The sequence below is a fragment of the Copadichromis virginalis genome, linkage group LG3, assembly GCF_057382275.1.
Source record: "Copadichromis virginalis isolate Kocher_CV1m ecotype Utaka linkage group LG3, C_Virginalis_male_GT1.1, whole genome shotgun sequence".
Taxonomy (NCBI): domain Eukaryota; kingdom Metazoa; phylum Chordata; class Actinopteri; order Cichliformes; family Cichlidae; genus Copadichromis; species Copadichromis virginalis.
The window spans coordinates 42715510-42743118 of NC_140620.1; the positions used below are offsets into that span (position 1 = coordinate 42715510).

Sequence of the window (27609 nt, forward strand, 5' to 3'; positions counted from 1 at the left end):
GGATAATTTTGCCGAAAAAAACAAAACGGCGGATGAGGGGCGCCCGAAGAGTAAATAAATATTATGTCACTTATTTATGTGCAAATGTTTACTAGCGAAGAACATTAAAACATTACTGTTGGCCACATGTCGGCAAAGTTATGTGACATTAGTGACATTTGTACTAACTTGGTTTTAAAGCCTTTACTTTAAAATATACGCCGTTCAATAGCTGAGCTTAATCTTACAGAGAATGATCAAAGCTCATGTAGAAACAAACAAACTAATGAACAAAAGATTTTCTCCTTCATTTCTGTCAAACAAAGCTGTATGACATGTTTCCAGCTGTTAGTATCATGGTTGCTAAGTAACCTGGGCAGCGCGACGGAGGCTAGACCGTCCCATTTCACAAGCCTCGCACTTCCAGTCTTAGCGGTCTTTGAGTACGCGGCCCTTGAGGATCGTCGAGGCTGGGTACTTTAAGGCTGTAGACCCTGAATTGGGATACAGCCTATAAGTGCATGACACTGTACTCAAATGGCCTCCCCAGTCACCAGATCTCAATCCAATAGAGCACCTTTTGGATGTGGTGGAAAAAGAGGTTCAAATCACCGATGTGCAGCAACTGTGTGATGCCGTCATCTTAACATGGACCAAAATCTCTGAGGAATGTTTCCAGGAGTTTCTTGACTCTGTGCCATGAAGAATTAAGAGAGCTCTGAAGGGGGTCCAACCCAGTACCCAATAAAGTGTCCGATAGTATCAAATGTGAGTAGATAAAGAAAATTCTGGCACTCTGAGGAATAAAAACAACCCTTCACTACACTTAATAAAGGGCAAGAAGACAGACTTGTTAAAGCAATAAACCGTTATCAGCACAGATGAGGGCTGGTGGGTTTTTTCTTTTCTATATTCCTCAAGAATTGGCACTCTATATGTCCTTTAAAATGTTGTAGTTAAGCTCTCTATTACTTTGTATTGTATTACTTTGTATGATACATAAGAACCAATAGTTTTAACTGAGTGTAGCGCTGGAAGCAAGCCAGAGTACTTGGAATAAAAGGACTCTCAACAGGCCTGTTAAGTAGGAATGTATTCATTTCTACTAGTGCAATGAACATAGACCTAAATAATATACAGTTGTGTGTAGAAACCCCACATTTCCACAGTGCAAACAAAGCCTTAATAAGAAATGCTCAGACTCTGAATACATAAACGTGGTCGCTCCATGATTAGAATATAAGGACATGACACAAAGGACAAGCATCTTGCGTGTGAGGCATAATGAAAATAAAATGTTGATATGAATTTTTCATGGAGGGACCTGTGACAATTGCCTACGTGTGCACTTTCCGACTCCTATACATTATTCAAAGAGAGTTTATTTTTGAGTTTCACTCCAGAAAAAGTAGAATCCAGTATAATTTGTGAATAAAATAATGATATAATTACATATGAATAAGTCAAAGATTTTTTTAAAAAGTCTTTTTTTTTTTGGTCACAGGAATTCAAAACATGAGTTGAGATGCTCTTTGTGGCTCTTGGTTAGCGTCTCTTAAAGCTCACAGAGATGAACATAGATTACAGCTGAGTATACAGGGGATATCTGCTCAATGGATTAATGGATCTTAAATCTTTAGATATTTGGAGAAGATTTACCATGCGAGAAAAGCTTAAATTATTCTGTTTTGTAAACCAGAAGAGAGCAGATGTGAGCTTTCAGCAACTGAACATGAAAAAAAGAAAACGCTTAAAAAAATGCATAATAAACCTGAAAGGAATGATGGTAATTATCATTAAACATTGATGTTTATAATTTTTTTAATGCCACATCTCTACCAGCAAATTCACTCATATTAAATAACTTTAATTATCCAATGGATCTGCCTGTAGTTATAGTTTTCTCGCTGCAAAAAGTAGAGAGATGACAATTTATGTGAAAGAAAAGAGAGAATCTCCAATTCTGTTACAGTCTCACACTGACACTTCTGCCATCTCCACTGTTCCCACCATCTGTATTTCTGTGGAAACACAGGAAAGGTAATTTTTAGCCAGAACTTGTGGCAAAGATAGAAATGTTTAATTAGCGGCGCACAACAGATGCAGCCGTGACACGAGAGAGAGACTGCACCGCTTCTCAATTTATGAATGTTTTCTGCTGGTTAGTAGCAAGTGTTACGTGCAACATTTATTTGGTCTTGAGCTTCATAAAAGGTGTCCATAAATGTGTATGTATATCCAGTCATCATCTAGGTAGCTCATTGTTCCATAGCAGCAATACAAAGAGAGCTTTCTTGACTGAACTTGAATGTTTTGAATACACAGTGGGTCTTTTTTGGACAAATCTTTTGCTCTGGCTTCAGTCGTAATCACAGAGGTCACCATATTAAAAGGTGTTAAAAGCTACTGCCCTATTCTCATTTTGACAAAACATAAATTATAGTAATGCTTTATCTAAGTGCAGCATTTGATACTATGGATAATAAAATAATTTTTGGCAGACTTGTAAATGAGGTGTTTTCTGGTTTAATCCTCAGAGCACATCTTTCAGGTATGAGATACATTGTAGCCATTTATATTTAAAAAAAAATCTGATTTATATCAATTTCAATTCAACTCAGTTTTATTGCTATAGAACCAAATGACAGCAACAGTTGCCATAATGTGCTTTATGTTCTAAGGTCAAGAGCCTGCAATAATATAGAAAAATCCCAGCAATCAGATGACTGTCTATGAGCAAGCATCACATCACATATCAGAATGTGACCGGGACATGTGGAGTCCCACAGGGTTCGATTCTCGGGCCACTACTTTTTATTCGACACTCTCCGGCAACCTAATTATTTACTTACTTATCACCTGCACAACTCCTGTGTAACACAAACTTATAATCAGCCAATCACATGGCAGGAACTCAGTGCATGTAGGCATATTCAAGACAGCCTGCTGAAGTTCGAACTGAGTGTCAAAATGGGGAAGAAAGGTGACTTACGGTAAGTAACTTTGAATGTAGCACTAGTGTTGGTGCCAACGATGCTAGTTTGAATATTTCAGAAACTGCTGATCTACTGACATGTTCTTGCTCAGAACAGTACCTCTGAACATACAATATATCAAACCTTAAGGTAGATGGGCTAGAGTAGAAGGAAACTGAGGCTACAATTCACACAACTTCACCAAAATTGGACAAGAGAAAACTGAAAAAACCTTGCCTGATCTGATGAGTCTCGACTTCTGCTGCGACATTCAGGTGGTTGGGACAGAGGGTGGTGTAAACAACATGAAAGCATGTATCCATTCTGCCTTGTATCAACAGTTCAGGCCATGTTCAGGTAATGTAGTGGTGTGAGGGGTATTTTGGGACCCTTAGCACCAACTTAGCATCATTTAAACACCACAGCCTACCACAGCATTGTTGCTGACCTTGTCCACCTGTTTATGACCACAGTGTACCCATCATTTGGTGGATGCTTCCAGCTGGATAACACACGATGTCACATAGTTTTTGTAGTTGTTGTTGTTTTTTTAAGCTATTTAAGGTGCACTAAAAATACTCGGGTCTTTCAGCACCCATAAGCACTATAGACCCATAAACTTAAATGAGAGTCAGAGTTAGTTAATGACATAAATTATTGTATTTTTCTCACTTTGACTGCAAAGACAAAAGTCCAAGTTACATATTTTGGCGATTTAGGGCCAAGCAACATCATATTGATAACCAAATCAATATGCTTTAGAGGGATTTTCTCCAGTCTCCCTAAAATATCTTTAGATATCTACAGCTCTGTCAGAAAGCTGCTGCAAGAGCTGTAACAAGAACCAAGAGAACTGAGCACAATACTGATGTTTACACTGACTCCCAGTGAAGACATTGAGAGAGCTGCTACTTGTTTATAGGTCACTCAATAATCTCAGGCATACATACAATTCAGACAATCCCTAGACGAATTTATACCCAGGAGGACACACAGATCTTTAAGAAGCAGTCAGCTGGTATAACCTAAAGACACATCAGAACACACTAAAGATGCTTTCAACCACTTCCTCCACAGATGGATCCATCTTTCTGATAATCAGTGATTAATACAAACCAACTTCAGTTCTATTATCTGCATGTTCAGTTCCATTAGTGCGCTTTTATTTATTTTGGTTAGCATTTGAATCACTTCTCATTTATATTTATTGTATTCTATTTGAATCACCTATATGTTATTGCTAAAAATTGATTCTGTTTTGAATGTGGTCATGAGATTATGATCTCTTGCATCATCATGCTGATATTTTCTGTTTTCAGGCCTTTTTTCTTCTTAAAATATCAGAAAAAAAGATAACCCATAGAAACAAGCTAGCAAAATGTTAGTCCAGGATCAGTCCAAGAACAAATTAACCACTTAATGTCTATGAAAACGCTAAACATGAATGTGCAACTTCACTAAATGTTTTAGCACATTTATTTATATTTTTATGCTGTACATTAATTTGACATTTGGTGGCGGCCCCCTGCAAAGTTTAAAAATGGCATGGCACATAATCTTAGGCTTCAAAAACACTGCCAGTGGGGCTACAGTTCGGTTACAGTTGTAACAGTTACAGTGGTACAAAAACTGCTAGAACCATAAAAGCAACTACAAATAAATAAAGGTACCTAACACTTTGGCCTGTGTGCCACAGCCAGCTAATATTGTATCGTACTTCTATTTAAAACCATTACCAACTTGTGCACACCAAATCAGCTTTTTGTGCACCAACATGTATGATTGTATTGGCAGTGCTGTACATATCCAGGAGTAATGTTGTCCTGTAAGGCCACGATTCCCTGGAGCCCCCTGGTGGACTGCCATGGTGCTGCAGGTGGGGAGCAATAATAACGAACATTTAGCTTTGACATTGCATTTATATAAATATGTAACTGTAGTATTTATTTCTATAAAAGTGAATTACAACTGGTAAGAGGAGGTGGCTAATTTGTGATATTACTCATTACACACATTGTCCAAAAAACTTTGCATATGACTGCGTAGAATTAGCAGCCTTTGCTGTTTTGTTTTGGGTTTTTTTTTAATAAATTTATCCAAAAAATATATTACTTTCACTTGTATTTTGATTAGAGAAAGATTTATTATTGGTTGGCCCCATGGGATTTTCTATTTTTTAAGTGGCCCGCAGCACTATTGACTTTGGGAATGGCCGCTGTAAGGTAGCAGCAGGCTCCTGCCTGTAAAAGTAAAAGTATAGTTGCAAATTCTTTGGCAAGGCTTTAGCTGGAAAAAAAGACATTGCATAAGCATTTGGAAATGTTTCCAGAAACTTCTGAGTTTGATAGCGGAACATATTTACGTAACTTTCTCTAGCTTTCAAACAGTGGTATATAAATCTTAATTTGTAGTGCTTGGGTCAGCGCCATGGCCAGCTGAGGTTTGCGTGACCTTTGCAGTCTCCTGCACCTGTTTTGCACATACCCATGTGCATCACCATCTCCATATATATACAAGTTCAAAAGCTCAGGTCAAACTGTGATCATCGCTCATGAAAGCAACTTGTTCTCTTTTCATTAATACTGTGTAGTCTTTCAGAAATGATCATGATACTTTATGTAATTTCCCCCTCATGTCTCCTCCTGTCAGTCATTGTTCTTGTTAGTGCGACCAGTCTTGTTCAGGACAGAGTTGAGTTCATTCAGCAGATTTGGAGGGAGTATAGCTTCCCCACCCAGAGCAGGTCTTTTATTGACCGTCTTACAGCCGCTTTGAGGGAGAACAGGCAAAGGCATGGGTTGCATGTGTCTGGAAGAAGATGGTGACGGGAGCCGTAGAGGCAGGCAAACATCCACTGAAGTTCTTCTGCTTGGGATTGCTGGGGGTTTGAATGGTTCATTGGACTTTGGAACAGCTATGGGGTTGGATTTTGGAGCACCCATGGTACTGGACTTTGGAGCACCTACGGTGTTGGACTTTGGAACAGCTATGGGGTTGGATTTTGGAGCACCCATGGTACTGGACTTTGGAGCACCTATGGTGTTGGACTTGAAGTGGGGACTAGGATCCTTGGCGGGCCTCCATTCTCCATCTCCAAGAGAAACCCTCCTTTCGGTTGTCTATAGGTAAACATGGCAGATATAGATGTAGTGAAATCACAGACTCTTCAATCTTATAATCACTCATAGCATGATGCATGATGACAAGAATAAAACTAAAGCTAAATAAAAAGCTAAAGCTAAATAAAACTAAAGTTTTTCACAGTCTATCAGATAGGCCCGTGTTGGTGTTGTTTCTGTATCATCATAATAATGTTGGTCCAGGATGAACATGACAACTGACCAATCATCTGATATCTTAGGGATGTGGTGTTATTAGGTGTATGGTGACTGGTCTGCAGGAATACTGATCCTGGACTAATATTTTTTCTCTGATGTAGGAGCAACACCAACACAAGGATATGAGATTGTGTGTTTTCTGCTCTGTGGCAGGTGGTGTGAGCTCCAGACTACCTGTGACCATGAACTAAGCAGTAAAAGAAAAATGGAAGCATGGTCTGATGGCAAACATAGCCATATTTTGAAACTCTTGAAAAACTAATAATAATACTAATATTAATATTGATCGATTACTTTCCAACCTAACCATGGCAGCAAATAAGAGCTATAAAGAAAAAACCATCAGTTCTCAGCCTCCTAGTAGATACACCTATGGTATAAATGTGAAAATCCAACGTAACTTCTTTTGTGAGTTATTACATTCACAAGATTTTCAGAAAACATGACCTCTGACCTTGAGATCAGGGTCAGAGGACCTTGAGGTCGATGTTACAGAGATTTGAAGTCATCTGAGTTTTTTAGTAGATGCACCTTTGGTATCAATTTGAAAATCCTACATTCCCTCATTCTTGTGTTCACAAAGCCGCGCTGCCAACCACAACAATACCCCCCATCAGCCTTTTATGGCTGAGGGGTAAAAAAACATTGAGTTCCTCACCTGTTTGCTAGAGTTGAGGTTCTGAGGCAGCACCTTGCTCCCTTCAGTTAGAGCTCCACCTCTGGTGGATTTGTGATCTGCCATTTCTTTTGAGTTGGTGGATGCATGAAGGTCAGAACCATACTGAAGGCACAAGGCAGACATCATGGAAACGGGTTATATATCATTTAAAACAACATTATTTTCATTTATTGTCTTTGTATGCTCTGTAAGGTCCAGCTCTGCATGTATGAGACCTGTGCAGTAAAATGGAGTAGATGAGGAATAACATGAATGAATAGACTAATGATGACTCCAAGACGCACTAAAAACTGGATGTCTGCCCTTGACTGTGTGAGAATGAAGGAAGGAAAGAAAAGAGAAACAGAACTGTCAGCAACAATATTTGTTTTTGAAAGTATGAATAATTAATAAAAAGCATGATATTGCTCCTTAGTCTAAAATATCTACGTGCCGGTTCAGTTTTCAGTCAGATTGAGACAAGCATCCTTAATAATGAGGGGAAGTCAAAGAATGATGATACTCTGTTCCAGTACAGCTGTCTGGCTGCGCTCTGATCTCCAGCTAAACTTTCTCTTTAACAATGTCCCCTTTTAAATCACCGTGACCCCCCCCCCCCCCCTCCCCCAACGTGTAAAACCGTCTCTCTTAAACAAATCCTTATTTCATCAATGCCAGGACCTGTCCTTGGACCTTTACACCCTCCCCCAACTCTCGAACACCCGCCATCACCCATTCTACCTTGCTTCAGAATGAGGTCCTCCATCGCCAGTTGCTATGGAAACTGTTGGAGCACAATGCTCGCTAACAGGTAAGGTAAGGGAAATCAAGAACAAGTGCTTTCCGTCGACTTTCTCATCTGCACTTTCTCTCTGCCCTTCCCACAAGTCCCGCGTCCTTCCCTCAAGCCTCGGCGTTGGAAGCTGACAATCCTGATATTTAGCAGATTTGGGAAGAGAATTCTAATATTTTTAGCCGGCTCCGGTCTGCTATAGATTTAGTTGTTGCAGAGCAAAGAGCTTCTGCAAAGAGCGAGGAGGAGGGGGAAAGTCCACTGAAATAAACACCTTGAAACACTTAGAAACAACAGACAAAAATTGCCTTCCCCTTTAGATCAATCTCTCCCCGACAGTGTTGCCCTTTTTACTTTCTAACCCAAACTAAGGCACTAAAAGGCTTTTACAGTAAGCACCTGTGATAAACAACACTTTGCTGCAGACGGGTTCCCATAAAGGGAGACAGCCAGAGTGCTAATACAGATGAAATGTGCTGAGCATACAATACAGAGCTGGCAAATCTTCCTTCGATCTTTCAGTTAAGGACGAGTGTGAAGTTCAACTTTGGTCTTTTACTTGAAAATGAGCAAAAAATAGACACCAGTGTTGAGTCTAATGAGAAAATAAGATGCCGTTTCTCTTGGAGGGGGGCAGAAATGACTGCGAGAGTGAAAATTAATACAGGATTATGACACGTGCGTAGCTGTTCTCCCCTTGGTTTGCTTTGCCCTGCATTATTTATGTCATATGTGCAGTGTCAGCGACTGACAGCGACAACACTTAGCTCTATCTGCAGGCTAAGTACCACAATGTGATTGTTACAGTCGCCTTGACCTTATTCTCACAGCTTTTCCACATAAAGTGATTTATGTTATTGCTGAGTGACCTCGAAAACTTTACAGTTCTCTCCCCTGTTTATGTATTTTTGTCTGCCTCACCGTACAATGGAAAAGGATGATTGGGAGAAAAACATATGATTTATCATATCTCCTTGTTCTGAGATATGGATTGTAAAAAAAAAGATGATTTATTCTGTCTGTATTTGAGGGTATTTTTCATCCAAATATGGAAGAGAAAAGGAGGAGGATATGTCCACAGCGTGCATGTCACATTCACTGATATTTTTGGCTCACGACACTGCAATAAAAGGCTTAGAGAGGGATGCACATAGTTCTCCTGCAGTCCTGCAGCTACGCCGCACACTTCAGCGTCTACTCATTAAATTGCCTTATCGAGCGTCTGCATGAGAGAATTCCTCGCTCCTGTTTTAACTTCCTCTCTAGTTGCGCGTCATCTTACCTTCATCCTGATGATGTCTGTCACCCAGTTGACCTGCGTCTCCCTCTTGTCGCAGCAGAAATGCCTGAGGAGGAGAAAGCTTGGTCACATCAGTCGCTGATTTCCACCTCATTATTTTCACACCCATTTTAATCAGGTAGCTGGACTTGGTGAGTCACAGCAGTGGACACAGTTTCTTCTGAGGGGATCACCGAATAAAAAAATAAATAAAAGACTGCGCCATAGCTGCACCTTTGATTCTGTAAATCTGCATTAATAAAGTCTATATAAGCAGCAACGATTAGTTTTGTGAGAAATAATCTTGGATGAAGGTTTAAAGTAATACCTGGCATGCACTGTACTCCAGGTTTGCTATTATTAAAAGAGAAATAAAACATACAGTACTGTGAAAAACTGGTTTCTCAGTTTTTGCATATTTGTCACACTTACATGTTTCAGATCATCAATCAAAACTTAACATTGGACAAACATAACCAGAGTAAACACAAACATGTTTAAAAGGTTAAAAGTTATCCAACCCTACCCGGCCCTTTGTGTGAAAACATAATTGCCCCCTAAGCCTAATAACTGGTTGTGCAAGAACTGCAATCAAGTGTTTGTGATAACTGACACTGAGTCTTTTACATCACTGTGGAGGAATTCTGGCCCACTCATCATTACAGAATTGCTTTGAGTCACATTGGTGGATTTTCAACCATGAACGGCCTGTTTTAGGTCAGGCCAAAGCATCTCAATCTGATTTGAGTCCAGACTTTGAGGTTTGGAGCGGTCTAGTCAATGTTTCTTTGACCCATTCAGAGTCGTCCTGAAGCAGCAAAGCAGCCCCAGACCGTGTCACACTACCACCACCATGTTTGACTGCTGTATGATGAGTTTTTTTCTAAAATGCTGTGTTAGTTTTATTCCACATGTAACAGGACTTAGCCCCTCCAAAAAGTTCACCTTTTGTCTCATCAGTCCACAGAATATTTTACCAAAAGTCTCTGAGATCATCAAGAGGGTTTTTTGGTAAATGTGAAACAAGCCTTTGAGTTCTTTTTGATCACCAATGATTTTCTCCTTGTTCTCTCCCATGGATGCCATTTTTGCCCAATCGCTTTTCTTATTGATGAATCATGAACTCTGACCTCAGCAGGTCTGACAATAGTCAGCCGTGGGTGTGGCTACTGAAACTGACCTCAGCTTTCCAAAAATTGTCGTAATCCCAATAAATTAACGATTTAACAAGCTCCATTGGTATTATGGGGCCTTACCCCCCTGCCCCTAAAAACTGAACTCTTTATTTAAAAACTGAATTTAGTACTTACTCTGGTTACCTTTTGCGAATGTTTAATGATATGAAACAAATAAGGGTGACAAATATGCAAAAAACAAAGACAATCAGGAATGGAGAAAATACTTTTTCACAGCACTGTAACAAAGTCATGTGGCCACACATATATAGGATGTTACTCTTGGCATTCAACTGCTGAATTCACGCTGATAAAACTACAGCAGAAAGTTTTGTCAGGGCGTAATTAACATGAAGGTTAAAGCAGAAGTGTGTGTTTCACCACATCCACAGATAAAATTAACATCAAATAAAATTCACTGAATTAATGTGCAATCACTGTAATTTTGTATCTTCTGCAGGACTGTAATATAATATTTGAATTATTTTGACTATAGCTTGGCTGAATACTCGATTATGTGAAAATCCATATTCCCCATATAATGAAGGCTTTAAATTCAACATATAATCAGCACTGGGTAATAATCACTCGTACCTAAACCTTAACTTATAGCTCGTGGATGGAAGTGCACCAACAAAAACTCTGAAACTGGGGATTTCTGAAGCACACACCCATATCAGGTTACTAACAACTCACTTTTAATCATTACTTCATGTTCATATTTTCGATTCTAGGACATCAAACGTGCACTTTTTTTGTCTAAATGTGATGGACCTTTGTCGAATGTTTCAAAGAACCGCTCGTTTCCTTCTTTACTTGCTAAAAGACCTACTGGCATGTAAGCTAGTCAAAGTTAGTCAAATAAAAATGTGAAAAATTATGTTTCTTGTAGCAATAACGAATTAATTTTCTTACGTTCTTCCACTACTGAAAGCAGTACCAATAACACTGGAGTGTATCGATGCCCCAGTTAAGACCTGAAGCCTGTTTAACACCAGGTTTTCGGTAAACATCCCTAGCCCCATGTCTACTGATTCTACATGTTAATACCTGCTTACAGAGATGAGTTTGACAGACAGCTATGAAAAGATGAACTAGAAGCTAGCACGTTGACTTAATGTTACTGGTAGTTGCTAACAGTTAGAGGACATTACTCGTTTCATGTCTCTTTTTTGTGATCAGGATAATTATGCTTCATTTCCTCACCGAGGTTTTAAACGCTGACATGCTTTGACATTAAGGGAATGAAGAACACTTGCTTAAATCTTTCAGGAGCTTATAGGGTCACCTGACTTTGCTGGCATCACATCACAGGTATTAAAAAAAATGTAAAAAATCTGATGAAATTAATAAATAAAGTGTGATTCTAACTATTAGATTCTTTCTGTTTTGGAGAGAGTTTAAAGCAGAAAAGGGTCAAACGTACAACGACGACTCATAGAACGTCAATGTGTTACTCACAATTGTTGCTTATCAGTGCAGATGGTGAAGCCCCAGCTGTGAAAAGAGGGAAGAGACAGTTCAGACTTGGAAATTTGGATTCTGCAAATCTAAATTTGCAATTTCCTGCATACTGGTATAATTCAAAAACAGGGTTCACAAGTTTCTCTAAAAGAAACGGTGAACGTTCAAAAATCCCACTTCACATAAACAACTTTAAACAACTTGAGAAAGTACTGTAAAGATAGTAGAAGGTCAAAACCTTTTCACGAACATCCAAAGAGGAAAGAGAGTTCCCAGCAAACACTGGGTGCCAAACAGTGGAATTAATTAAGCTAATTAGTGCAGTTTCAGCCCACATGTTTATGCATGAGCAGACATCAATATGCTCTGGGCCAAACTGTACAATACACAGAGCACACGCTGTTCACCTATAAGCCTTAAAGTATATTTTGTTAGGAGGGCTGCAAAAGACAGAACTTCTGACATGCTGGAGCGGTGAGCGAATCTGCTGGGGGTAAAAACAGATGATCGCATGAACACGGTTTACTGCGCCAAGCTGCGGTATTAGCTAAAAGGAACGACCCTCTTCCCACACTCCACCATTTCCATGCACTCAAAAGCCTATCGATACATGGACACGTGTGCGCTTCGGTGTAAATTAACCTGGGGGTAACATAAGGTGAAAAGACCACCTTCCTAGAGAATGTGCTTTCCTCAAAAACCTTTGCAGCAGCAGCTGAAAAGAAGCAGAAAAGTAGGGAGAAGAACAAAGCGAAGAGGGGTTGGAGAGAGCCAGCAGCCTGGAGCACCACTCCTGTGAGTGAGGGCAGCAGATCCAGCCCAGCAGTAGGCCGCTCACAAATAGACCTCAACCTAATGAGGTACTGGAGCGCTGCCTCTTCCTAACCCTCTCACTACGACTCTCTCCATTCTCCTCAGCACTCTGTCTTTATTTATTTATTCGCTGTATGACTTCTCCCACAGCCCACTCAACAGTATATGATACCAGCCTGCATCTTTCTGCATCTCTCCCTCTTTTCCCTCATCTCTCCGTCTCCCACTCCTGCTCTCTTATCCGGGTTTCCTCGCCCTGAAGGACTTCGTAATGCAGACAATCGTTGTCTGGGGTCATTTCTCACTTTTTTTTTGTTCGACTCGACAGTCCGACACGGGGAAAATTATGAGGAATTATAATCGCGCGATGTGAAATATAGAATAAATGTCCTCTTTGTTTGACCAACAAGAAATGCTGGCATGTGTCATCAATTCCAATAACAGAGGATCATTAAAATAAAACAGTGGCGGCAATGTTTTTCTACTTGCGGGAACAGAGTTTAATAATTTGTATTTGTTAAAACGCAATTACATTTAATCAATTTCATTACAGTGAAAAATAAGATGGGGTCAGGAGGGTCTTGGGCATGGATGTCAAACATAAGGCCTGAGGGCCAGAAATGGCCTGGGAACGACTCTAATCCGGCCCCACTGGATGCATTTGGAAAATGTAAAGCTAGGCATAAATGTTTTTACTTTTAGTTAGAAGTGTTGCAGCTTTTCATACTAACAAAGACCTCTCGTAATAGATAAACAATTAAATAACAGAAACATTCCCGTCTTTTCACTATTGACTATAAAAATGTCTGTTTTCGGTTTTATTTGTTTTTCACAATGGGTCCACAGAAATAAGGACATTTTCTACGAATTAACAGAAGCTTTCTGTTTTATAATAACAGGACCATCTGGGCATTGAGCTGCCAGGATTTAGTCCTGTAATTTTACACATTTACTTCTTACAATTTAAGACTGAAAGCTTTCAGATTACAGCAGCATTTCTTTATCATGTGGAAAAACTGTGAAGTACTGTTGAAATTGTCCTTGTTCACATATTAAAATATGTCAGGGACTAATGTGTAGTTAAACTTCTTTACACTGACAGAAAGGTGAGTTTCACTGGCCCCATTTAAGATTAAAGTGAGGTGTATGTGACCCACGATGTAAAATCAGTTTGACATCCCTGGTTTTAGGGGAGGGGTGGGTGGCAAAACTTTGAGGGTCGAGGAAGGGAAAGAGGAAATACAGCGTCACTTCCAAGAGGACTGATTTGGTAAGAATGTACGCATGTGTGGACGGAGGAAGAGGACTCAAATGCAGACACTTGGAATTAAACTATAATTTTAAAAAACGTGAGACGTTTATTTGTGGCTTGGAAATACTACAAAATGGCACAAAAATGCAGATGCACACTGACGGGAGACTAACTAGAACTGGGAAAAACTAAATGCTAAACACAAAAGACAAAGAACAAAACCTTGAACATGATTAAAAATCTGAACATGGAAAAACCTGCAAACATAGAGGCATCGAAAAATGACAAGAACTCAACAAATGACTTGACAAGGACTAAATGAAAACGCACAGACTAAATGCGCATAGGAGTTGATCAGGGGAAGTGGAAATACATGGGGAAACAGCTGATTAGAGTCAACATAATACCCAATGAACATGTGACACCAGACCTCTTCAAAATAAAACAGGAAACATAATGAGACGCAGAAACACATGAAGGGCGAGGGAGACTTAAACACAGGGGTGAAGACACAAGGGGATTCGAATAAACAAACTTTAACAGGGCAACATGGGCAAAATAGAAATGAACTTAGAGAAGCTAATGAACTTTAACATAAACCATAAACATAAAAATATATTAAAACTCAAAACGCTGGATCGAATGATCGTGATTGTGACGATGCAGCATCCGTTTTTGGTAAAGATGACTCACCCGCATGCAAATATGCCAGAAAAATGTCCACGGGGGGTTCGGAAAAATCACAAAATCTGCTTTGTATTTGTTGCCTGACACAGGCAGTTGTGTCTGCGATTCAGCAGAGAATTTGTGCCACTGTTGTTTTACCGGTGGAAGAGAGAAAGCGACCTGTGTTTTTTCGGTAAAATCTCTGAGGCAATGAAGGCCCTTCGGTGGCGGAACAATTACACAATGGTGCAAATTAATAAATGCACATTAGCGGCACAACACAGGACTTCACCACAGGCTGGAAGGCAGAACATCCATTTTCCTGGAATTATACAGGCTGCAGAAGATGCTTTACTCTATGTTATGACTAAAACCTATTCCGCTATTCCAAATTAGTTTTGTCCATTTGCAGCTGTAATTTTATCAGCAGAGATGCGGATGCATTTCACTTAAACAGTCAAAGAACCAAAACATAAAAAAATAAAATCTCCCACGGTGTACTATTTACATTTTTGCTTCTAGACATTTTGTCCTGTGGTTTTAAGAAAGTGGATTTGTGTTTTCTCCCCGGTTTATTGCTCGCTTTAAACAACCTAGCATCAGGTATTAAAAGCAGTGCTTTCACATTAATTCCACTGCAGCTGTACTCGCTAATCAACAGTGAAGATGAAAACTAACAGCATGCACCAAATCAAGACGTGTATACAAGACTGCGAATTGGGATGTTTACATTATTCCAGTACAGGAGGAAAAAGAAAAGGGTAAATCCTTCTCTCAATCGTATAATTTTAAGGAGGATGTTTTATTATACAGGATGTGTGAGTGCTGCTTACTTGGTTGGAGGTTTGAGCCTCTTCTTCAGGCCCAGGTAACACTTCACATCCTTCAGTGGGATTGTTTTCTCGGCTTTAGCGCGCTGCAAAACCAAACCAAACACACTTTGAGCAGGTAAGGTGGCACAGCAAAGACTGCATTCAGCAACAAACACAGAGACACTCATGGCCATTTTTATAGGTACACCTGTTCAGCTACTTGTCAATGCAAATATCTAATGAGCCAATCATGTGGCAGCCACTCAATTTATTTAAGCATGTAGATGAAACTGAGCAACAGAATGAAGAATAAAGGTAGTTTAAGTGATTTTGAATGGTACCACACATGCTGGTCAGAGTATTTCAGACACTGCTGATCTGCTGGGGATTTCCCCCCCCAACCATCTCTAGGGTTTACAGAGAATGGTCTGGAAATGAGAAAATACTAATATAACACGAGCGGCAGTTCTCGGGAAAAAAACGACGTCTTGATGTCAGAGGTCAGAGGAGAATGACCAGACAGCTTTGAACTGATAGGAAGGAAACAGTAGCTCAAATAGCCTCTCTTTATGGACATGAGCATCTCTGAATAGACAACACATTGAACCTTGAGGCACATGAAGACCCAACCAGTGACAGTTAACATTAAACAATAAAATGTGGAAAATGTTGCCTGGTCTGATAAGTGTCGATGTTACAGTCACATGGTAGGGTCAAACATCCTCCACAGTCACCAGATCTTAATCCAACACAGCACCTTTGGGATGTGGTGGAACAGGACATTCACATCATGAATGTTAAATATGCACCAAATGTGTGATGATGCCATGTCAACATGGGGCAAAATCTCTGACTTAAGGCAGTCCTGAAGGTAAAAAGGAGTCCAGGTCGGTACCAGCGAGACGTGCCTAATAAAGTGGCCAATGGGTGAACACTCTGTTCCTGAGTGATGGTGTTGAATAATGGTCAGGAAAGTGTTACTGCAGAACATAGACAATGGCACAGCAGAGCTCACCTTTGACATTTTGGATATAAAACCCTCCTTTTCTAATATTAGCAGGAACCTTTGTCATAATTCGTGTATAAATATTTGAGTTCTGGGCCAAACCGTGTTTTGTGAGGTCACTGTGACCTCGAACTATCAAATTAGTTCGCTTGAGTCTAAGAGAAAGCTTGCACCATACATGATTAAATTCCCTCCAGGTCCTTCCAGGATGAAGCGCTCAAAAGGATGAGACGGACGTGAGGCCAGAATGTGAGGTCGCATGTACCTTGACCTTTGAAAACCGTAATCTAATCAGTTTTTCCTCAAGCCAAAGTGAATGCTTATGTCCAATTTTAAGAATCCCCTCTAGGCATTCGACATATGTCGGATTCAAGACGATGGGCGGATGGTCAGATGGACTGACGGATGGACCAAAACATGATGCCCCTGACTGCCAGCTGTCACCAGAATGGAGGCGTACAAAGGAAAAACTGCATATTGTTTGGAATAATTATCTAAATTCAAGGGGGAGAAATAATTAAATTTACTGAAATAATTAAAACTACAATAAAATGCCAACAAGTGCCATTCCACAGAATCGCAACACAAATCATTACCGGCAAAAACCTCTTCTTCCAACTGACAAAGAACAAAGTGAAAGAGAACAAAGTGAGCGAAATCAAAGTTGTAGCTTTGCCTCTGACACCTACACATCACAACCCACCACACATTCAGTGTTTCATCCAGCATAATCTGCACTAAGTACAGACCTGGCAGTAATTGCAGAGGCCAAGGAATATCAATTAAGTTCCAGTAACACTTCTAATTTCCCCTGCATTTATGCAGTAATTAGCTACTCTGGTGCGACCTTAAAATAATTAAATAAATAAATGAAGCTTTCAGTGAAAGTACACCTCCCTGTACACACAGCACCAACCTTATCCATTTCCCCCCTCCCACCTACCCCTCACCACCCAAGCCTACTGCCAGAACTACTGCACCCCCATCAATTATTAACACTTCTTCACACTCCTTTACGAATCCTATGTTTCTGCAGAAATGTGCTGAGAGGAAAAGCCCTCTAGGGAGCTCGGTCCTGCTGGTCGTCTCTCAAGCACGCGTCGCATTCTTTCCCTTTTAAAAAAAATTTTCCTTCTTAATTTGAAAATTTGGAACCTTGAGACAAACACGTTGCCGGGGAGACGAAGCGCAGACCGGCTGGATTTTTGGTCTGTTTCGGTCGTAGTCGTATCGGCTCCATTCAAACACATTTCGGCTTTCTTGAGCAGCTCCATAACCTTTTAAATTACCCCGGGATTAATGGCGCACTCTGTTCGCCGGAGACACTGTGTTTCCATGGCGGCGAGTGTTTGCTGTAAATGTGACAGCAGATTAAGGCGAAAGTGTACTTACTTTGATATCCCTGTAGAGCAGCAGCTTCTCTGAATGAAGCACAACGTACTTGTCCTGAAATTTGTGCCCTGACAGCAGTTTGGAGCATCCGTCACTGAACTTCAGATAGTCGCCTTTCAGAAAATGCTTCTGATCTGTTGTGAAACAGGGAAACGCTGTATTGGAAAACAGAGAATTCAAGGGGTTCTGGGTTCGCTCACAAATCTGTTGACCTGTACTTATTTTTAATGAATGCTTTTAATTCAGTAAAATATATGCAGGGTTGGTTGGATACTACCACCACACAAGCTGCACATTTTGTCCAAACTAAACTAAAACTGTACTCACTGAAGGGCATCTACCTGTTACTGTGTCTGCCTGCTCCAACTACATATCCATTCACTTTAGCTAACAAACTGTAACATGTTTGCATCTATAACCACGCACAAGTTTGAATTTTGGGGGATACAGTCAAATATATACATGACTTTTATCCATCACTATTTAATTACTTAGCTAACCACCTGTAGTTATTGTCCACTGTAATTTCATATACCTATATCCTTTTATGTAATACTTACAGCTCTAACGCCATCAACTGTAATTAAATACATTGTACTTGTTTTTAAATGTTAACTCATTTATTTAGTGCAATGGTTTATTTATTTTATTGCTTTATTTTTAGCTGCCATTTTTACTCTGTTTAATTTTCATCAAACTATTTCCTAGAACTGAAAGTACCTGGCCTATCAACTGCTTTAGCTTGATGTTTAGACCACTTATTAATTGTGGCTAATAGCAACAACACGGTTAGCATTAACTTCAAGCTATACTTACTTACACTCTGAATTGATTTAAATACAGCTTTAAATAATTTCCTTACATCACCCCTCCACCACCGTGCTTCACAGCTGGTATGAGGTGTTTGTGCTGATATGCAGTGTTTGGTTTCCTTCAAGTATTGTGCTGTGTATTATGGTCAAACATCTCCACTTTGTCCAAAGAACAGAAGTTTTGTGGTTTGTTTCGATGCAACTTTATACACCTAAACTATGCTGCCATGTTCTTTTATGAGAAAAGGGGCATCCTCTACCGAACCTGAAAACAGGCCATGCTCGTTGAGACTTTTTCTAAATGTTCTTTCATGAACTTTAACATTTAACAAGCTAATTGACTCCTGTAGAGTCTGACATTTAGCCCTTGAATGTTTCCACTTGTAAATAATCTAATAATCTCTCACTCTAGAATGATGGACTTCAAATTGGTTGGAAATGTCTTTATAACCCTTCCCAGAATGATGGGCAGCAACAATTGCTTCATTAAGATCGTTTCTGCTTAGCATTTTGTTAACACGCATCTGTTTGCTTCAGACCAGCAAACTTCAAGACTTCTGTTTTACCTTTCAATGCTCACACTTGCCGATGATGAGATGGTCAAGTGCACTTGATTAGCAGCACATGGCTGATACTTAACTATAACTAAAATACTTTCTATGAAAGCAGTAAGACTTAGTTTTCTGGCTTTTTAAATAAATAAAGACACTTTTTGAGTTGTTCTTCATCAAAGAGTGTATGCACCCAATCTCAAAGCCTTCATTCATGTCCTGATATGCTAATCCAGGGGTAGGTAACTCCAGGCCTCCAGTGCTGGTGTCCTGCAAGTTTTAGATGCGTCCTTGATCCAACACAGTGATTCAAATTGCTAAATTACTAAAGGACACCTGTCTGACTGCTGAAGTTCTCCAGAGGCCTGGAACTAATCATTTGATTCAGGTGTGTTGACCCAGGGTGAGATCTAAAACCTGCAGGACACCGGCACTTCAGGCCTGGAGTTGCCTACCCCTGTGTTAATCATACAATTTCATTACTTTTATGAACAAATACTATGAACAAAAGTGTTGTACTTGTACTACCCTGGAGTAAAAGCACAAAAAAGCACAACATGGCTGGGTATTATGAGTTTAAACTAAACTATTATAATATAAAAAACAGTCATCAATAAATGAACAAATGAGCTGTTGAGGAATAATGATGATCTGAGAAATAGTAATGCTGGATAACAAGATATGGAACAGCTGCTTCTTCTTTTGTAACATCTACAGCATACTCTACCTTCCCCAAGAAGTTTGAAACCTACAAACTTCTTTATAACAAGAAAAGCAGAGCTGGGGTAGTCCAAGGAGCTCCACTCCAACACCTGCTCAAGAATCTTCTCACTGTGGTGCAACGGTCGCTCTGTTAAAAAAAATACATGAATTAATTAATAATAATTTAGCTCAGAAACAGAGAAATGATTAAAGATAAAGTATAGCAAAGATGGCAGAGATCTGAAGACAAAGTGGTCGCAAAAGTCTTTTGTGTTCTCTGATCTCACACGAATTATAAACACACAAAACAAAACCACATCATAAAATCCATGACAAACTCCAGTTAGCTAAATAACAAAATTATGTTGTTTCCCCCCCAGTTTCATCACAGAACAGATTAAATTATCTACAGCATATCAGGGCCTGATTATAAAAACACACTCATGTGCAAAATAGACCTATTATCTCTTCTTAATTGGCGAACAGGGTACATGCTATCAGCCAACAAAAAGGAAGATAATTTGTGTACCACCACCCCTGCTCCGATGCTTCCATCTCTACACTCCCCTGTTTTTCATAACCAAAGAAGGTTTTAAAATAAATAAATAAATAAAAAAAGGGAGGAAGGGAAAAAAAGAGCCACAATGGCATAACCTATTCATAACAGTGGGCTTATCTTCTCCCTGGAATCTCTGCAGGCCCAGGCCATGGAATTAGTTCCTCATTTCCCCACAAATATTAGCTCCCCTTTTCTGCTTATTGTCCTCGATAACAGTGTTTATCGGTAGCTATATTCCAAAATAGCTAATTAACGCACTTCCCCTCCCTCCTTTATGCTTTTACGAGCAAAACCTGTCACGCTACCGCCTTCGAAATCGCTTAACTATTTACTGTTCCACAGACATATTGTTTTGGCATAGAAAATATGCTGAACCTTCAGCAAATATATTCAGTATTCAACACACCTTCATTTTTAGAAGAGGACGGCTCGTCCTCTGTAACTTTGTGAAGAGCAAAACAAACACAAGAGTGAGGTGTAAACTTTCAGTGAACTGCTCCGTGACGTGCACGGGGGAGCGCAAGCTAAGCAACTTCGCGACAAAGCTCAACTTCGTCTGTAGGCCCCCGCCCCGTTCTTGACGTATACCGCGTTATGATCAAATGCAGCACGTGTAGTGCGTGAGGCGGCCTCCGTGCATATTAATGCAGGATGAGGTGGGTCATCTTTCTAGGTTGATCATGCAGGAAAGATGAAGGCAATTTATGACGTATGACGGTAAGGATGATTCATTTATGTGCATATCAAACTGACGATGCTTGGCTAATTTCCCTGCGTGCTGCCGCGTTCACAGGCGCTGGTTCATTAGAGATAGCATAATCTCTCACCAGGTCCTCGGATAAGAGGAAGTGTGATCTTTGTATGTGCCCCTAAATGGAAATGGCCACTTGAAAGGTGATGCAATGTTAATTGGACCGACGGAGAACGTGACGGCAGAAAAGTTTAGAGGGAAACTTTCATTTCATTTATAACGCAAGTTCACATTTTACTCGAAAAATTTGGAGGTCACACAGAAAAAGTGTCCTTTAGTTGTAATGCAGCAGGTGTATAAAAGTTTTAGCAGTCTGGAGTCAAAGCCAAATGATAGCACTGAGGAATGAAAGCAGAAGCTGGGTTAAAAGAAAAAGATGGGAAATTGCATATGATAATAACATCCATAGCATGTGTAAATTACCTCGTGACATTAACCGACGTTAATGTCAAAGGCAAAAGTCTTCACAAAGATCAGTGCGCATAAAAACTGCTGTCTTTCTGAATGTAGCATTTCAGTTAAAGAATAAATGACCTTTTCATCCCAACAAAAAGTACTTATTGCTAAAGAGGTGCTTCTTCGGTATTAGGCTATTTCCTTCAGATGGATTTTAAGAAGTCGCAATTAGTGAAGTGTTGTTGCACAAGTTTGGATAATCTGAGGGAAAGAGCTATATGTTATATTTAAAAGCGGATTAAAGTAACAGACAAGTTACAGTGGAGTGAGGTTCAATAGTTAGAGACATATTATACTCATTTCCAGCTGAATGCTTTTATTCTTGCGCTCTGCTGGGCCTTGATACAGCCCCCTTAGATCGTCTACAATTTAAATCAAGCCAAACAAGAAACCGACATAAAATCTGATGATTGGCTAATTTCCCAGTGTGCACGGGTGTGTAAGTAGGTAGTGACTTCTCAAGCTATTACTCATGCCCACGCCATGTCTGCATACTGTGCTACATGTGCCGCACATAGTGGCAAACTATGTGACTGCACCATTTACAAATCACAGCAAACCTCAGTATATATGCTGATGGCAAATATATACTGGCAAACCAACCAAGACTAAAAAATAAAATAAAAACTAAAAGTGACTTGTAAATAAGGCAGCAAATAAAAATACCTTCAAGTAAGTCGAGGACAAAAAAGCTTGCTTTCTATGCTTACTTCACAGGAAAAATAAACTTATGACTCATGACTTCGACACATTAAAGTGAAAAATAACAAAAAAGGACAATCTCCTAGGAAAGGCTGTTGGTTTGAAATGTTTCACATTCAACCAATTACAAGTAGCTGCTACAATCAATCGACATTGCGCAGGTAGGAGGCAACCAGCCTCAAAACAGTCTCCAAATAAGAGCAACTTGTCTGGGATGTGTCTCTGTACAACAGGGAAACAGGAAATTGCCAACTTGAACCCCTTCAGTCCCAAACTAACAGTAGACTTATTCTGTCTTATTATATGGAGTTTTTCCTTCCTACTGTCGCCAAGTGCTTGCATATCATCACATTGAAATGCCTAAGATAAAGTCCATTGGTATATTCAAACTCCTGTGAGTTTTTTGTGAAAATACTCAAACATTTCTAAGAAGGAAGTTTAGTGGTTAGTAACCTGACATACCTAGCTCTCCATTTTCAATGACTTCAAAGGTGGTCCAAAAGTCGTCGGCGTTAACGACGACGTTCCTCATATTCAGCGCCGTTTCTGCAAGCTCAGTGGGCCGCATGCTGGGGGAGACCTACCATAAATGCATAAAGGGAAACGATCACACAAAGTAAGCAAACTGTGGATATAAAAGGTTAGATCAGGGGTGGGCAATTCCAGGCCTCGAGGGCCGGTGTCCTGCAGGTTTTAGATCTCACCTTGGGTCAACACACCTGAATCACATGATAGTTCGTTACCAGGCCTCTGGAGAACTTCAGGACATGTTGAGGAGCTAATTTAGCCATTTGAATCAGCTGTGTTGGTTCAAAAAACCTAAAACCTGCAGGGACACCGGCCCTCGAGGCCTGGAGTTGCCCACCCCTGGGTTAGATTATAAGCTCTGTGGATCAGTCTCGATGCCTTCAACCATCTTTGTCTTGAAAGAGCCTTTCACTGCTTAACCCTAGAACACTATCGCTGGGTGATTTACACCCGAGAAAATACATTTACATGATTTCTCTCTCCTGCAGCTGTTTGCGTGTCGAGGAGCCTGTGCCATCACCAGGGAAGTCTCAAATGTCCCAGGAATGGGTGGACCAAAGACCAGCTTTCCAGAGTCATTATTTTGTTTTAGGAGTTTTATTTTTCATTTTGTTAGACATGGCACAGTTGAAAGTAAAAGAAGACCACTCTAATTTGTCATGTGTTGTCATATTTTGATATATTTGATTACTTTTCATTGGTTATATTATATCGGGTAAAAATCACCCGGCATTAGTGATCGTGTTACTATTTATAGCGATAGTGTTCTAGGGTTAACATGCACAACTATCCGACTCAGTTATGTACACAGCGCACAGTTTACATACTTGACTCTTTATGAACGGCACTAAACTAAGGAAACGCGCCACTTTCCTCCACAGAGACAAATGAAGAATTAATGTTAAACTGCGCTGCTTAGTGCTGCTCTGTAACCCTGTGCGCCCTTGGAGCCCTGCTGTCACCCTGTTAACAAACACAAAAACAATAAAAAAAAATCCTCCCTAACTTGCACAGGCCTATATGCCTCATAAAACGCAATTACTCAGACAATTAAGTCAAATGTCTCTTGATTAGTTCGTATGTGCGGTACTCCCATCAGGTTAAACCACGGACGTCTCGGCCCAATTCCATCATCCACCCTCGCCTCTCAGTCTTTCCACCCTTTCTCCAGCTTCACCTGCCTGCATCCCCTTCCCCATTTTTTCACCTCACTACCAGGACCTTTGGGAAAGCAGGTGCACATACACACACAAATACACACCAGGAGCAGTACGGATATACACACTCTCACCTTGATTAAGCAGCATTTCTCTGGCTCTCTCTTCTCCAGGTATACCTCAAAGATCAAGTCCCCAGCCGGAGCAAACTGAGGAGGGAAAAACAGAGGCAAAAAGAGTCACATCAGCTGAATCCCAACATCGATGAAGCACGATTAATTGGAATCATTTTCTTCTAAATTTCTGCTCCTGTGTGCCACGAATGTAAATGGAGAGAAAGGCGAGAAATGGTTGGAGGATTTTTGAAAAAGCAAAGGTCGTTTTCAGAGCCGGAGGCAAACAGAATCCCGGTAGCGCTAATGGAATGCAAAACCCGGCTAAATAAAGAGAACATGTGTGAGACAGGCGCGCTCGGAAAGGTGGGAGAGAAAGACGAATGTTTCACCTACACCGCAACCGAAATGCTTTCCTCAGGTGTTAACTTTAAGTGTGCTGTCAGTTTAAAAATATTTTGAAGAAGCACCTAAAGATATTTTCATGTGTTATTATGGCAATGGAGAAAAAAAACAACACAAGTGTGAGAATGAACCCAGCAGAGAGAGAGATGGGTTTTCAGCCACTGACTTTTTTTTGTATCCTTTGAGTCTTGTGCGAGTGAAATACCACCACACAAAAGAAAAGGAAATATGTTTATTCGGGGTAAAAGCCTTTACAAAATGCTGCTGTTTGGGAAGTGAAACCTGACATTTTTAAATCAGAATGCTATGTGTTTATTCACCTTTCTTTGTATACATTTATTTGAAAATGTAGGTGGTTTTAAAGGCAGATATTTACTCTGCTGGTATTCATATACAGCATATACAGTGATATCTATTCCCATGGCATACATCTGAACGCTGAACAAAATAGCTCTCGGTTGTCGTCATCGTTTCCAATCTTGACACAGCTCAGATTACACTAATCTCCAGCTATTCTGTTCTTGGGTCCTACTTGATTAGTTTCGAATGATTCACAGTTCAAAAATATTTATCATATACTGGACCTCAGTGCAACCCCTCAGTTCATAAACAGCATTTACCCTTTGAGGCTACCCTCCATTTATACCAAGCCTCTTGTGTTTGGCTGTGCTTTACAAACAGAGTTTTAAGAAGCAGGTTTGTCGGGCTTCAGTCAGCTAAGAACAAGAAAATGAGGATATAGTTAACACAAGCTCGTCAAAACTAGATGATTGAAGTTTGTAAAATGTTACCTAGTCTGATGAGCAGTGTTGGTCAAGTTACTCGAAAAAAGTAATCAGTAACTAATTACTGATTACTTCCCCCAAAAAGTAATCCCGTTACTTTACTGATTACTTATTTTCAAAAGTAATTAATTACTTAGTTACTTTTTAAAAACACGATTTACAACCTGAATAGGTGATAAAGCGATAGATCTTTCAGCCCAATTCTACTTTTTCTGTATAATCCATCATACAAAATGTAATCAAATGGAAAAGTCTCTTTTTAAAACTTGTTTCATTAGTTTTAACTTTATGCATCAAGCAAAAATTAAATTATATGCCTTGAAGAAATTTGTTTAACATTTAAACCTATTTTCTGCATATTCCCGCATATAAAATAAAATTATTTTTTGTGTTTACACTCACTCTTTCACATAGATGCAAGTAAAACACAGCAAAAAATCTTCTTGATGCATTCTCAATCATCTAGGAAAGTAAATCTCCAAAAGTTAATTCTGTTCATCTGGACGTAGCGTTTTGTGGGAGAAACATTTCATGAGAATTTGCATATTTATGATTAAGCAACTGACCTCCCAGCCCAGTGTTCCTTCAGTGGGCTGGTTTCAGTCATTATGCAAATGTCCTGTTTATAAGATTTGGAAAAACCTGCAGTCAGCTGAGACTGAAGAAGTCACTTGGATGAGTGACGAAACGTTTCTCCCACAAAACTCTACGTCCAGATGAACAGAATCAACTTTTGGAGACAGCAAAAAATAAATAAAATCAAAGATTCAATGGCACTAAGTTCAGTCGCTCTTAAATCTATTTTCCCGTTTGGCAGGAGTAGAGCAGGCAGAGATTTGCCCGGTGCCATAGTGGTCATGTCGGTGGGAGGATCCGGGGGTTTCTCTGTGAATTTCACATTCCTGTCGCGGCTTGCTAGGTGCTTGCTCAGATTTGAAGGTAAATTTTTCCCTGTAGAAAGAAGTTTTCTTCCCACGCAGACTGTACAGCGGACACTATAACGTTTTTGTCAACTAAAACTTAAAGAAATGTCAGTACATCCACGCTTTAAACGCTGCATGGCCGTACTCTCTCCAACACTCCACATTATCCATTTTCGATCTACACACAACTGTTGTTGCCACGGACGTCGCACATGCTTACGTCGTTGTCATGAGGCACTCTCACAAACAAAATCATGATGGTTTAGTAACGCAGTAACGCAGGGTGCTTACGGGAAAGTAACAGGAATCTAATTACAATAGTAATCCCTTACATCAGCGGTCCCCAACCACCACGGACCGGTTTATGCCCGACAATATTTTCATGGACTGGACTTTAAGGTGTCGCGGATAAATACAACAAAATAAAACTAGTACCGGTACTGAAAAAAAGAAGATTTATTCATAACACGTGTGAAAAGACCCAGGAAAACCAAGTTAACGATAAAAACGGTAACAAAATAACGCTGAAAACCGATAAAAACCCTGAAAACCATACATTTCACACCTGAGCCTCAACTCTCGCGGCCCGGTACCAAACGACTCACGGACCGGTACCGGTTGGGGACCGCTGCCTTACATTACTTGTTACTTGAAAAAAGTAATTGGCTTACAGTAACATGTGACTAATGCGTTACTGCCCATCTCTGGTGGTGAACCTTCCCAGGAGTGACCAACCTACCAAAAATACTCCAAGAGCATCAATGGCTCATTCAGGAGGTCACAAAAAACGCAGAACATCTGAAGAACTGCCTCACTTGTCTCAGTTAAAGTCAGACTTCATGATTAAACCATAACATAGAGACTGGGAAAAAATGGCATCCACTGGAAAGTTCCAAGAAGAAAACCACTGCTGACCAAAAAGAACACAAAGGAGCATCTCAAAAAGCATCTTCATGATTCCCAAGACTTCTGGGAAATATTCGGTGGACTGACGAGACAAAAGCTGAACTTGTTGGAAGGCTTGATTCCTGTTACATCTGGAGTAAAACTAACTAACTAAACAAACTAACGTACGTTCCATAGTTGATGGAAATATGAGTTCTGTTCTCTATTCATGCCTTGAATCTGAAGAGCAGTTGGGTTATTGCAGCAGGGCAATGATCCAGACACACCATTAGTCGACCTCTGAATGGCCTAAAAAAAAAAAAAAGCCCAAAAAACAAAAACGAAGGTTCAGGAGTGGCCTAGTCAAAGTGTGGACTTAAACCTGTTTGAGATGCTTTGGTATGACCTTAAACAGCCTGTTCATGATGAAAAATCCTCCAATGTGTCTGAATTAAAGTAATTCTGCAGAATAGAGTGGGCCAAAATTCCTCCACAGTGATGTGAAAGACTCACTGCCAGTTATCACAAATGCTTGATTACAGTTCTTGCTGCCAAGGGTGGCACAACCAGTTATTAGGTTTAGGGGGCAATTATTTTTTCCACACAAGGCCAGGTAGGTTTGGATAGTTTTTCTGCCTTAATAAACAAAATCATCATTTAAAAACTGAATTTTGTGTT

General features: G+C 40.0%; 1 protein-coding gene across 1 annotated transcript in view; it reads right to left on the minus strand.

Moving 5' to 3' along the window:
- Window positions 1–4414: 4414 nt before the first annotated feature.
- Window positions 4415–27609, minus strand: part of arap2 (ArfGAP with RhoGAP domain, ankyrin repeat and PH domain 2) — a 166868-nt gene continuing 143673 nt past the window's right edge. The window contains exons 24-32 of the mRNA XM_085451178.1: window positions 23955–24029; window positions 22598–22715; window positions 19693–19815; window positions 17603–17736; window positions 15226–15308; window positions 11659–11694; window positions 9026–9089; window positions 6951–7073; window positions 4415–6073 (exon numbers count right to left, since the gene is read on the minus strand). Of these exons, the coding sequence (XP_085307304.1) occupies window positions 5600–6073; window positions 6951–7073; window positions 9026–9089; window positions 11659–11694; window positions 15226–15308; window positions 17603–17736; window positions 19693–19815; window positions 22598–22715; window positions 23955–24029 (1230 nt within the window). The 3' untranslated portion in view covers window positions 4415–5599. The remainder of the gene's footprint in view (window positions 6074–6950; window positions 7074–9025; window positions 9090–11658; window positions 11695–15225; window positions 15309–17602; window positions 17737–19692; window positions 19816–22597; window positions 22716–23954; window positions 24030–27609) is intronic.